The sequence below is a fragment of the Bubalus bubalis genome, chromosome 2, assembly GCF_019923935.1.
Source record: "Bubalus bubalis isolate 160015118507 breed Murrah chromosome 2, NDDB_SH_1, whole genome shotgun sequence".
In the NCBI taxonomy this organism is placed as follows: Eukaryota; Metazoa; Chordata; class Mammalia; order Artiodactyla; family Bovidae; genus Bubalus; species Bubalus bubalis.
In genome coordinates this window covers 38,218,534-38,231,218 of record NC_059158.1, presented here as the reverse complement: position 1 = coordinate 38,231,218, position 12,685 = coordinate 38,218,534, and the positions used below count along the sequence as shown (strand labels likewise).

The window sequence follows — 12,685 nt, the reverse complement described above, 5'->3', positions numbered from 1 at the left end:
GGAGTAACTGTCTTTTAATTTCATGGCTGCAGTCACCATCTGCAGTGATTTTGGAGCCCAAGAAAATAAAGCCTGTCACTGTTTCCACTGTTTCCCCATCTAGTTGCCATAAAGTGATAGGACCAGATGCCATGATCTTCATTTTTTGAATGTTGAGTTTCAAGCCAGCTTTTTCACTCTCCTCTTTCACCTTCCTTCATCAAGAGGCTCTTAATTCCTCTTCACTTTCTGCCATAAGGGTGGTATCATCTGCATATCTGAAGTTATTGATATTTCTCCCCACTATCTTGATTCCAGCTTGTGCTTCATCCAGCCCAGAATTTCACATGATGTACTCTGCATATAAGTTAAATAAGCAGGGTGACAAATAGCCTTGACATACTCCTTTCCCAATTTTGAACCAGTCCATTGTCCACGTCCAGTTCTAACTGTTGCTTCTTGACCTACATACAGGTTTCTCAGGAAGCAGGTAAGGTGGTATGGTAGTCCCTTCTCTTTAAGAATTTTCCACAGTTTGTTGTGATCTACACAGTCAAAGGCTTTAGCATAGTCAATGAAGCAGAAGTAGATGGTTTTCCAGAATTCTCTAGCTTTTTCTATGGTGCAACGGACATTGGCAATTTGATCTCTGGTTCTTCTACCTTTTCTAAATCCAGCTTGTACATCTGGAAGTTCTTGGTTCACATACTGTTGAAGACTGGCTTGAAGAATTTTGAGCATTACTTTGCTAGCAAGTGAAATGAGTACAGTTGTGTGGTAGTTTGAAGATTCTTTGGCATTGCCCTCCTTTAGGATTGGAAGATTGTGTAAGTTTTCCCTACAGTGTTAGTCACTCAGTCGTGCCCGACTCTTTGTGACCCGATGGACCACAGCCCACCAGGCTCCTCCGTCCTTAGTCCATGAGATTTTCCAGGCAAGGATACTGGAGTGGGTTGCCATTTCTTTCTCCAGGGGATCTTCCCAACTCAAGGATCGAACCCGGGTTTCCTGCATTGCATGCAGATTCTTTATCGACTGAGCTACAAGGGAAGCCCATACTCCATTTCAAATGTGGTACATGCTGATTTCTTCTCATCCCAAACTGGCTTCTTCTGGTCTTCTCCATCCTAGCAAGTGCCAACTCCACTTTTTTCAAAGTTCAGTCCAAAACCTTAGAATATATGCTTGACTCCTCTCTTTCCATTGTACTCTGTATCCAACCCATCAGCAAACTCTGCTAGTCTGACCTTCAAAATACACCCAGAAGAACCCAATTACTTCTCAACATTTCCACTAGCTACTACTCTGGCCCAAGCAACCATAATTTCTTGCCTGGTCTCCCTTGGCCCCCTTACAGTCCATTATCTACACATTGGCAAGAATGATCCTGCTAAAACATAAGTGAAATTAGTCTATTATTCTGTTCATAACCCTCCATTACCTTCCCTGAGCACTTCAGGAAAAGCTCCAAAGGACCTGGCCACTCTGTTACCCCTTAGCCTTTGTCTCCCTCCAGCCTTCTTGCTCACTGTCTTCTAGTCACACACATTCCTTGTGCTTCTTCAAGCAAGCCAGGCACTCTCTCATCCCAGGAACTCCATTCTTGCTCTGTCCTGATCCTGGAATTCCCATCCCTCACACAGCAGAGTGTCTGGTTTCCTTACCTCCTTCAAGTTTCTGTTATAATGTTCACCTTCCCTGAAGCCCCTGTGAAAAACTGCAGCCATGCCTCCAGTTTGCTGCCCCTCATCCCAGCAATCTTTATTCGCCTTTCCTTACCGTATTTTCCTCCACAGCACTCCAAACTTTCTGACATACACACACTGCCTGTTCATCTTTTCCCACTAAAATGCAAGTACCTGAGAGCAAAAGTTTGGTGCATTCCTTGCTGTATTCCCGGCCATTAAAACAGCACACAGTGGATGGGTAATAAAGATTTACCGACTGCATGAATTTTCTTGGGTGAAAACAGCCTTTAAGATGCTTAAATATTTTATCTCTGAACATACGTAATTTACTAATTTCTTTATTTAAAATACTAAAGCCAATATTTTTTGTTTCTATCATCCTATAGGTGACACAAATTGAAAGTTCTTCCTATTCTCTGACTTGTGGGGATAACATAATGGAAATGGGAAAGCTCAGTGGATGTTGGGAAGCTCATGAAGAAAAAACATCCCTTAATTTTACTTTTCTAAATTTAATCTTATTTTATGTATATGGATCATACTACACACACTGTATTTGTAACTGAATTTAATTCATTCAGCAATGTAATCAGATATCTTTCTATGAAAATAAATCTTACTTTATTACATCAAATAAAATAAAGATTTTTAATTCAGAGGTTTAGAAAGAATGATCAAGAGATTTAAAAATCATAAGCAAACAGCACTTTTTCAATAAGCATATGTGCAAATATACTGTTTATATCTGCATAACATACAGCATACTTTGGAAATGGCCAAAAGATAGCTGCTGCTGCTGCTAAGTCGCTTCAGTCGTGTCCGACTCTGTGCGATCCCATAGACGGCAACCCACCAGGCTCCCCTGTCCCTGGGATTCTCAAGGCAAGAATACTGGAGTGGGTTGCCATTTCCTTCTCCAATGCATGAAAGTGAAAAGTAAAAGTGAAGTCGCTCAGTCATGTCTGACTCTTAGCGACCCCATGGACTGCAGCCTACCAGGCTCTTCCGTCCATGGGATTTTCCAGGCAAGAGTACTGGAGTGGGGTGCCATCGCCTGCTCCAAAAGATAGGGACATGGCCAATTGTTTCTTAGCCATCAAACAGAATCAAGCTGAACACAATGTTTTAGGAAATTGTGACTTTGTGGAGACAGGCCTAGCCCAGTTGTCATTAAGTCATAGCTAGTGAGGTATGTAGTATGCTTATACCAGTGGGAGAATGCCACCTTCAGAAAAGTAAGTCATGTATTATAAGGCTACTCCTTAGGGGACAGAATACAAGGCACTGAGGAGCCACAAAGACAAGGTTAGACCTACCTCACCATGCAACCCTGGGCTAGTCCTTCTGCTGTGCTTACTGTAAAAGGAGACACAAGACAAAGATGGGCTGGAGGTGGTGGGAGAGATAACCATGACAGACATAAGGGGGGGAGTTGTGAAGACCAAAGAGAATCTTTATGAGACAAAGTCATCATCATCATCACCATCATAACGAGGAGGGAGGAGAAATAAGAAGTAGAGAGAAATAAACACACAAAAAATATCTGAGGTGGTTCTATCCATGCGCAAGGGCAGGAACAGTCTCAAATTAAGGCCCATGCAGAACATCCTAGAACACAAGAGAGCAATTAGGACGCCTTCAGCAGGACCACACAGAGTTGCTCAGTCGTCTCCGACTGTTTGTGATGCTATGGATTGTAGCTCGCCAGGCTCCTCTGTCCATGAAATTTTCCCGGCAAGAGTACTGGAGTAGGTAGCCATTCCCTTCTCATTTGGCCTAAAGATTAAATATGGGTTTAACTTGAGCTCAAACTTCTCCAGAAATTAAAAGTGTGGATTAAAAGAAATTATGCCATCTGAAATTATCCCATCTGGAGAGTAAAGACAATATGGAACAGCCATAATCTCCAAATTTAAGGCCTGCCTACTAGGAGAGTATTTGGACCAAAGGCACTGATGACAATCCAGGAGTGGCTGAATGTTGCTTGAATCTTGCGGTTCAGCACTGTGCCAGAGAAATAAAATGCAACCCATAAATATGAGTATATATGTAATTTAAAATTTTTACTAGCCATATTGTTTAACTGAAATAAAACAGGTGAAATTAAATTTAATAATATATTTTAGCACAATATATTCAACGTGTTATCACTTTACTGTGTAGTTAATATGAAAAGAATTATTGAGCTTTTTTATATTCTTTATTTCATAGTAATCTTTCAAAAACCCTTGATATGTCTCATACTCACAGCACATCTCAATTCAGACCAGCTCCATTTCAAGTGCTTAAGAGCTAAACGTGGCGAATGGCTGGTACAATAGACCGTACAGGTACAGAGTGTGCATATGCACACGTGAGGTCACTATGCCTTTTAGGTTATTAAGAAAGCTCACCTATTTAGCTTACAGATTTTTCCTTAAGTTGTCATCTTTAATAAATGTTAGTCATGCACTGAACGTCCTATAAGTGGGCCAAGAAGGAAAAAGATAACACTTGATAAACAGATGTAATTAAAAAAAAAAAAAACAAAAGGGTAGGATCTTAGGATAGCGCGTTGGATACAGAAATATACCCCCTTTTTAATTCTGGGGACAGCAGTGAACAGGCAACTTGAATTCTATTTACTAGATAAGACAGAGAACTGTGCTCCATTCTCCCCAAGAAATGATACCGATGATTTCACAGTGGATGTTAAAGCAGGACAAGAGTTACTTCAATAGGAAAACAGAACTGAAGATGGAAAAAGAAAAGCTTACTTAAATCTGTAGCTTTCTCGCTTATTATTCACAAATCCATCTGCCAAATCACGAGGTAAGATGATTTCCAAGCTCGGTGTTAATTTTTCATCTTCATCTATGGAATAAATCTGCAAATATGAAGACAACAAATGAATATAAAATGATAAAATTACGAATTGAACAATGACCATGTTATTATGACATGCATTGTAATAGTATTTAAAAAACTGTACTTTTCAGATAAAAAGTCATAACACGGCACAACTTGGATAATTTTCCTGTTTAAACTCTGTGCACACTCAAACAAATATATGGAACTGAACAAAAAGTAAAACCTAAATCAGTGCCTGATCAAAACTCAGATCCTCTCTGAATGATCTAATACTCAAATTTGAGTATTTGAGTGTCTGTCTCCATTGTTGAGAAAATAATAGCCCTGACAACAACATATTATCTAAGTATTGCTTTGGAATTATGTGCCAGAAATTAACATTACTACAACCAATAAGCATTTCTCAGCATTTACAAAATGCTAGACACAGAGATGAAAGGCCTGGGTCTGAGCCCTCTCAGAGAGCTCACAAGAATGCCCTAATTCAAGTTATGTTCAAAGAAGCCCGAGTTTCCATGAGACATATTTAAGCATTTGATAAAAGACATGTGGTTTCAAAAGACACATGTAATTCACGTCTTTGATGTCATTTTCTAGGTTCTCCTCCCAGCTCAGCCACTAATTAGAAAATGACCTGAGAGAAATCACTTAACCTCTTTAAGCAGATAGGGAAATGAAGGGTCTTAACCAACCCCCTTTACAACTGTAATATTCTGATTCTCTTCTTGGTTATCTACCCCTTTACTTATTGGCCAGGAAAAGCAAGAGTCCAGCCTATAAACAGATCATAGGGAATAAACAGAAGTCTACAATTTGATGTCCAAAGACCTGGGTCTAACACTGATCTCAGTTTACCAGCTGTGTGACCAATCACCACTTTTAGCATCTCAGTACATACATAAGATGAAGAACACAGAATCGCCTCCATTACAAGATTGCTGTGGGGATCAAATGATGTCATGGAAATAGAAGCATTTTGTAATGCACCATAAAAAATGTTAGTCATTAGGTTTAGAAGTTTTTAAAAAGGACTTTTTGTCTTTCACCAAGAAATAAAACTCTTTCTAACAAGCAATACTTCCAATTTAAGACCCATTTAGATGCTTGATTATGGGGGGAAAGTCATATTCTGAAATAAGTAAAAAGCCTGCCTAAATCTCCAGAAAGTCTGAATAATTTTCCTAAGCAGATTTTTATTGAGCTCTCTCACTTAAAATGTGAGGAATTCATGTAAGAAAAGTCATGCTGTAAAATAAAATTATTCATAGAAAGTTATGGCATCACGTCCAAGGCCTTCTGGTTAGATTTTCTCAGGAGACATTTAAAAATTATATTCTATAGGGCATTACATTGTTTTTTTTAAAAAAGGTTAATGGTTAGACAGGTGAGTGAAAAGGGTGAGTAAGACAAAAAAGCGTACAGGAGTGAGGGATGCCATACATTTTTTAAAAACCTGTAACAGTACTCAGAAGACAAAAAGGGCCAGTAACTATTAACAGAGTAGGAACAGTGACTTTCCACTCCTCTCATTAAGCCATTCTTTGAGGCATTAAGAAAAGCCCACAACAAGAAAACTTGTTTAGTCTAATAGATTGGCTTTCTACCGTTAGTCATAAAAATATTTGAGATGGAGCTGTTCTTTAATAGGAGACAATTAGACCAATGCAAGGATGACTATGAAGATATTTCAAAATATACAAAGCACTATGCAAATGAAAATCACTGCTACAGTTAAAATTATCACAGAGGGTCATCTTATGTATCTTTTAATACATTAATCTATAAATTAGCATCATTTAATTTATAGTGTCTCAGGGAGTATAATTAATGAAGTAACAGAGCCACAAAATGAAGAAAAAAAAATACCTTTGAGTCACTCTTAGTTTAATGCTACAAGGAGTATATCTAATCAGAGAAACAACCACACAATCTTTGGGAGCAAAAGTACAGGGTGCCAACAGTGGGATTTCTAAGGAAGGGTTCAGTTCAGTTCAGTTCAGTCGCTCAGTCGTGTCCGACTCTTTGCCACCCCATGAATTGCAGCACGCCAGGCCTCCCTGTCCATCACCAACTCCTGGAGTTCACCCAGACTCTCATCCATCGAGTCAGTGATGCCATCCAGCCATCTCATCCTCTGTCATCCCCTTCTCCTCCTGCCCCCAATCCCTCCCAGCATCAGAGTCTTTTCCAATGAGGAAGGGTAGGGATACACTAATTCAAAACTTGCTCATCTGTGTTCTCTGATTTTTCTGTACATGGCATAATGTTGCAACTCAGTAAGAATCTGGCATTATTAAAGCACAATATGATACCTAAAAATATTTCCTGGAGTAACGAACAAGACACTCCATGGAATCTCACAGAAGAAATGCAAAAGAAGGCACATTTAAAAAATACAAACATTGCACTTTAAGGAAAGAAGTTCAAATTAAATCCAACGTTCTCTATCAACCCACCCCCCCTCCAAGCCCCACCTCTATCCATCCTGTCACATGATCACATCCAAGTACCTGTTTCTGACTGCTGAGTCAATATAGACAGGTTCAGTATTTTTAGCTAAGAATGTGGGGGTGGAGGTGGGGGAAAATATGGGTGTGGGTGCAATTTTTATATGTGATATACTTTAAAAACCTTGTAAGTGAATATAAGAGGAGAAAAAATGGGAAGATACTCAATGGTTGCTTTCCATACTCTATATTCCTTAAATTTTTTAAATGCCACACTTAGAGTGTTTTCATGCATCTTTTCCTAACCATATTCCATGAATGAAAAGACTGAAGATGAAAACAATGACAAGACACTATATTCCCCTTGTTTTAAATATATAAATTTACATGGGGCAAATCCTAAATTATGAGCTGCTATGATGACAGAGGATGAGATGGCTGGATGGCATCACTGACTCGATGGACGTGAGTCTCAGTGAACTCCAGGGGTTGGTGATGGACAGGGAGGCCTGGTGTGCTGCGATTCATGGGGTCGCAAAGAGTTGGACATGACTGAGAGATTGATCTGATCTGATCTGATCTGATGATGTTACATGGACTTCCCTTGTGGCTCAGCTGGTAAAAAATCCACATGCAATGTGGGAGACCTGGGTTTGATCCCTGGGTTGGGACGATCCCCAAGAGAAGGGAAAAGCTACCCATTCCAGTATTCTTTCCTGGAGAATTCCATGGACTCTATAGTCCATGGGGTAGCAAAGAGTCAGACGTGACTGAGCGACTTTCACTTCACATGATGTTACATGGGCTTCCCAGGTGGCTCAGTGGTAAAGAATCCACCTGCCAATGCAGGAGACAGAGATACTAGTTTGATCCCTGGGTCAGGAAGATCCCCTGGAGAAGGAAATAGCAACACACTCGTGTCTAGGCAATCCCATGGAGAGAAGAGCCTGGTGGGCTACAGTCCATGGGGTCACAAAAGAGTCTGACACGACTTAATGACTAGACAACAGCAAATGTTGTTACATATTTACATACACTCTTTGTAGATATGAAGTAGAGATAAAATATTATTAAAAATACACCCATTCCAGATTCTCATGAATATGACTCAGATGGTCTTGCCAATATTCTTATTTTCTGAGGCAGAAAGGTTTTGTCCCAAAAGCTTTGGAATAAAAAAATCCTTAATTAAAATCAGGGTTCTGCCACTCACCAGGTGGCTGGCTGAGCCAAATTATTTAACCTGTCTGAGACTCAGCTTCCTCATCTATAAAATGAGGAAAACATCAGCCTTGCAGGGTTTTCATGAGACTCGAGGATAATGCAGACAAAGGATCTAAGTGGTAAGAATTACTATGCTCCTTCCCAAGGAAAGAAAACAATGTTTTGAAACATCTGAGGAGCATTCAAAGTATTTCTGCTCAGAGTAGGATCATGCCTTGGCCTTCTTTGTACACTTCTGAGCTTAGTATCCTAGAGGAAACGCCTAGTAAATGCTCAGGTAATGTTTTCAGAATAAAAGGTATGTATATTCTTTGTGTAAGTTGCATAAATACCTGTTTACATCTGCAACGAGTGTATGTCAACGTTTATGTTCAGAATGACAATATAGTCAAAAAACTCTAAGGGCCCACTGCGTAAGAACCACCGTGTAGGCTTTGTGTGTCTCTATCTGTATCTATCATCCGTATCATCTTCGAGTGTGTAGACACGTATCTCTGGCTTGCACGTTTTGCCCGAGGATAAAACAGAAGTTTGAATGCACCTGGGTGGGCAGACCTGAGTAACTGTTTTCGAGAAAAGTGCAATAAGGGCGCACAGCTGAGGCTAGTCTATGATCACGCATACACGCAGACGTACATGTGCGTGCACGGGTCTGCAGCTGCATGAACACGTGTGTCCCGGAGTACACAGGTGGTTCTGTGCATGTTAATCGGGGCCCGCAGGTCTGTGTCGGGTGGAAATGGACTGGGGGGGTCTGTCCTCGTCCCCTGACAGCAATGTGTTGGCGTCCGTGGGCTGTTCGGGTGCCAGAACAGAGTGTGCTGGACGCCTGGCCGTATCCCGCGCCGGGCGCGGAACCCCTCACCCGGGCCGGGGACCCTCGCGTGCCGCCCCTCCCCCGGCCTGAGAGGCCCCGCCGCGCCGGCGCCCGTGCTGCTCCGACCCGTACCCCTTGTTGCTGCTTCCGGACAGTGGGCTTCACCCTGGCGAAAATTTGGATCGTCTGCTTCACCATCTCCTCCTCGGCTCTTGCACTGACCCTTGACCTCTCTCAGGCGCTGGCTCCCAAAACTTCTGACTCCAGCCGCCTCAGGCAAGCCGTAGCCTTGGCAACAGTAACTAGGGACACTACCCATGGAGCACCGCGCCAACCAGGACCGCCTCCTCTCCCTAATTGGTTGCTGACAGGTGGGAAGGCCCGGAGGGAGGGGTTGAGGGCGGGGGCGGGGCCGAGGACGGGGCGGGGCCACGCGAAGAGAGCTGCGCTTGCGCGTGATCAGATCTGGCACCTGGCTTAGAGCCAAAGCTGGCTTGGAGAGTGGTTAATGGGGTGACAATAGTTATGCCTTGCCCGTTCTTTAATCCATTCTTTCTCTTTGCCAACACCTCTTTTTAGCACTGAAGTCGTTCTGGTTTTTATTATTCATTCATTGAAAAGATGGCACTTGATTTGTGACAGCGATGTACTGCCTGGGGATTCTGAGCTAAGCAAACACTTCCTGTGCCCCCTTGGAGATTAGGGTCTGATGAAGGAGACAGAGTTTTAATGGGAAATCACAAGTTAAGACGGGGTAAGACCGAGTCCTGTGGAAGGGCACCTTATCTAGTTCTGTTTTGGAAGAGGCCAAAACTGGAGGAAGGGGGACAATTTTTCACGCAATAGTCCTGTCATGAAAGGATGGGCTCTGGTGTGCACTGTTGGGAATGTGAGTTGGTACAGTTACTATGGAAAACAGTGTGTATGGGCCTTAAAAAATTAAAAATGGAACTGCCGTGTGATTCAGCAATTCCACTCCTGGGTATATATACAAAAGAATTGAAATCAGAGAGATAGTTGCACTCCCAAATGCACCAGAAATATTAACCAAGATATGGAACCAACCTAAATGCCCACTAATGGATGAATGGAAAAAAGAAAATGTTATATATATATATATATATATATATATATATAATATGAATATTATTTTATATATTATGTTTTATATCTATAATGGGGGTATATATATTATTCTACCAAAAAATAAAGACATCCTGCCATTTTAACAACATGGATGGAACTGGAGGGTATTATGCTTGGTGAAATATGTTGGAAAAGACAATTATTGTATGGTCTTGCTTACATGTGGAATCTAGAAAAGTTGAATTCATAGAAACGGAGAGTAGAATGGTGGTATCCAGAGGCCAGGAAGTGGGGGAAATAGGGAAATACTGGCCAAAGGGTAAAAAGCTCCAGTTATAAGTTCTGGAGACTTAGTGTACAGCATGGCAACTTTGGTTATATATTTGCTAAGAGAGTAAATCTTAAATGTTCTTACCAGGAAAAAAAGGAATTATGTGAGGTGATAGAGTTGCTGACTGGCTTTATTGTGATAATCATTTCATAATATATGCATGATCAAATTATCACATATTATACTTTAAGCTTATATGTCAATTGTATCTCAGTAAATCTGGAAAAGAAGTAAATAAGAAAATAATAAAAAGAAAAGATGGAGTCTTCAAAAGACACTGTTAACCCATGAAAAGTTGTTCCACGTTTATCCACCAAGGTGATACATGTTAAAAAACCACAATGAGATATTGCTACATGCTTATCAGAATGGCTAAAATTAAAAATAGCCACAAAACAAGATGCTGACAAAGATATAGAGAAACTGAATCACTTATGTATTACTGGTAGGAATGTAAAGTGTAAAACATATTGTAGATAATTGTACAACCACTCTAGAAAATTGTTGAGTAGTTTTATACAAAACTAAGTGGCTATTATAAAATCCAGCATTAATCCCAGAGAAATGAAAACATGTTCACACAAAAATCTATACATGAGCATATGTATGGCTAAGTTCCTTTGCTGTCCAACTGAAACTATCACAGTATTGTTAATCGGCTATACTCCAATATAAAATTAAATGTTAAAAAAATGCAGGAGACCCAGGTTCGATCCTTGTGTGGGGAAGATCCCCTGGAGAAGGGAATGCAATCCACTCCAGTATTCTTGCCTGGAGAACCCCATGGATAGAGGAGCCTGGCAGGCTACAGTCCATGGAATCTCAAAGAGTCAGACACGACTGAGTGATGGGCAATTTCACTTTCTTTGATTTAAAAAAAAAAAAAACACAAAAAACGGAAGCTATTACATGTGTGTTCATAGCAGCTTCATTCATAGTAGCTCCAAGTTGGAAAGAACCCATATGTCCTTCAACCATTGAATGGCCAAACTGTGGAATACTATTCAGCAATTAAAATGAAGAAATTACTGATACATATAACTACTTGGATGAATTTCCAGGGAATTATGCTGAGTGAAAGGAATCAGACTCAAAAGTCAAATACTGTATGATTCCATTTATATAACCTTCTTGAAATGACAAAATTATAGAGATGGAGAGCAGATTAGTGGTTGCCAGGAGTTAGAGAGGCAGAGTGGGGGGAGGTGGCTGGGGCTATAAAAGGATCTTTGTGATGGATTGTTCTTTATCTTGACTGCGGTGGTCACAGAAATCTACATATGTGATAGCACCACACAGGAGGAGACACACACACACACACACACACACACATACACAGTACATATAAACAGCTGAAAGTTTAATAACATTGGATGAGATGGATGGATTGTATCAACGTTCATTCCTCAGTTATAATATTGTACTATAGTTATGCAAGATGTTACTAGTGGGAGAAACTGGGGGAAGAGGATGCCAGATCTTTCTGCATTATTTCTTACAATTACATGTGAATCTACAATTATCTCAAAATAAAAAGGTTTAAAAAGAAACTCTTAGAGAATGAAAAGGCAAACCACAAACTGGGAGAACAGTCTTGAAAAACACATATCTGACAAAGGACTTGCATCCAGAATACTTTGAAACTCTTAAAACCTAATAATAAATAGGAAAACAAACAACCCCGTTTATTTTTTTTATTTTATTTTTAAACTTTACATAATTGTATTAGTTTTGCCAAATATCAAAATGAATCCGCCAACCCCATTTATTTTTATAAAGAAGGGTGTCAAAGATTTAAACAGACACTTTCCACTATAAGGATGGCAGATACATGAAAAGATGCTCAACATCATTATAATGAAATAAAAATTAAAACCACAATCAGATACCATTACACACCTTTCAGTTCAGTTCAGTCGCTCAGTTGTGTCCAACTCTTTGTGACCCCATGAATCACAGAACGCCAGGCCTCCCTGTCCATCACCAACTCCCAGAGTTCACTCAAACTCATGTCCATTGAGTCGGTGATGCCATCCAGCCATCTCATCCTCTGTTGTCCCCTTCTCCTCCTGCCTCCAATCCCTCCCAGCATCAGAGTCTTTTCCAATGAGTCAACTCTTTGCATGAGGTGGCCAAAGTATTGGAGTTTCAGCTTCAACATCAGTCCTTCCAAAGAACACCCAGGACTGATCTCCTTTAGGATGGACTGGTTGGACCTCCTTGCAGTCCAAGGGACTCTCAAGAGTCTTCTCCAACACCACAG

At 40.6% G+C, this 12,685-nt stretch overlaps 1 protein-coding gene and 1 long non-coding RNA gene across 7 annotated transcripts in view; one reads left to right on the top strand and one right to left on the bottom strand.

Moving 5' to 3' along the window:
• Positions 1-2,323, top strand: part of LOC123329992 — a 32,797-nt gene extending 30,474 nt beyond the window's left edge. The window contains exon 3 of one of the 2 annotated variants that reach the window (XR_006640114.1): positions 2,054-2,323. This is a non-coding gene — a long non-coding RNA (uncharacterized LOC123329992). Of the gene's footprint in view, positions 1-951; positions 1,256-2,053 lie in introns of those variants that run through there. The other variant, XR_006640115.1, reaches the window with a different exon arrangement.
• The window catches only part of KIF6 (kinesin family member 6), a 425,992-nt gene extending 416,677 nt beyond the window's left edge, over positions 1-9,315 (bottom strand). For all 5 annotated transcript variants that reach the window (XM_006074723.4, XM_006074724.4, XM_006074725.4 and 2 more), the window contains exons 1-2: positions 9,138-9,315; positions 4,424-4,533 (exon numbers count right to left, since the gene is read on the bottom strand). In XM_006074723.4, coding sequence (XP_006074785.4) covers positions 4,424-4,533; positions 9,138-9,203 — 176 coding nt within the window. In that variant the 5' untranslated portion in view covers positions 9,204-9,315. The remainder of the gene's footprint in view (positions 1-4,423; positions 4,534-9,137) is intronic.
• Between the last annotated feature and the right edge of the window lie 3,370 nt (positions 9,316-12,685).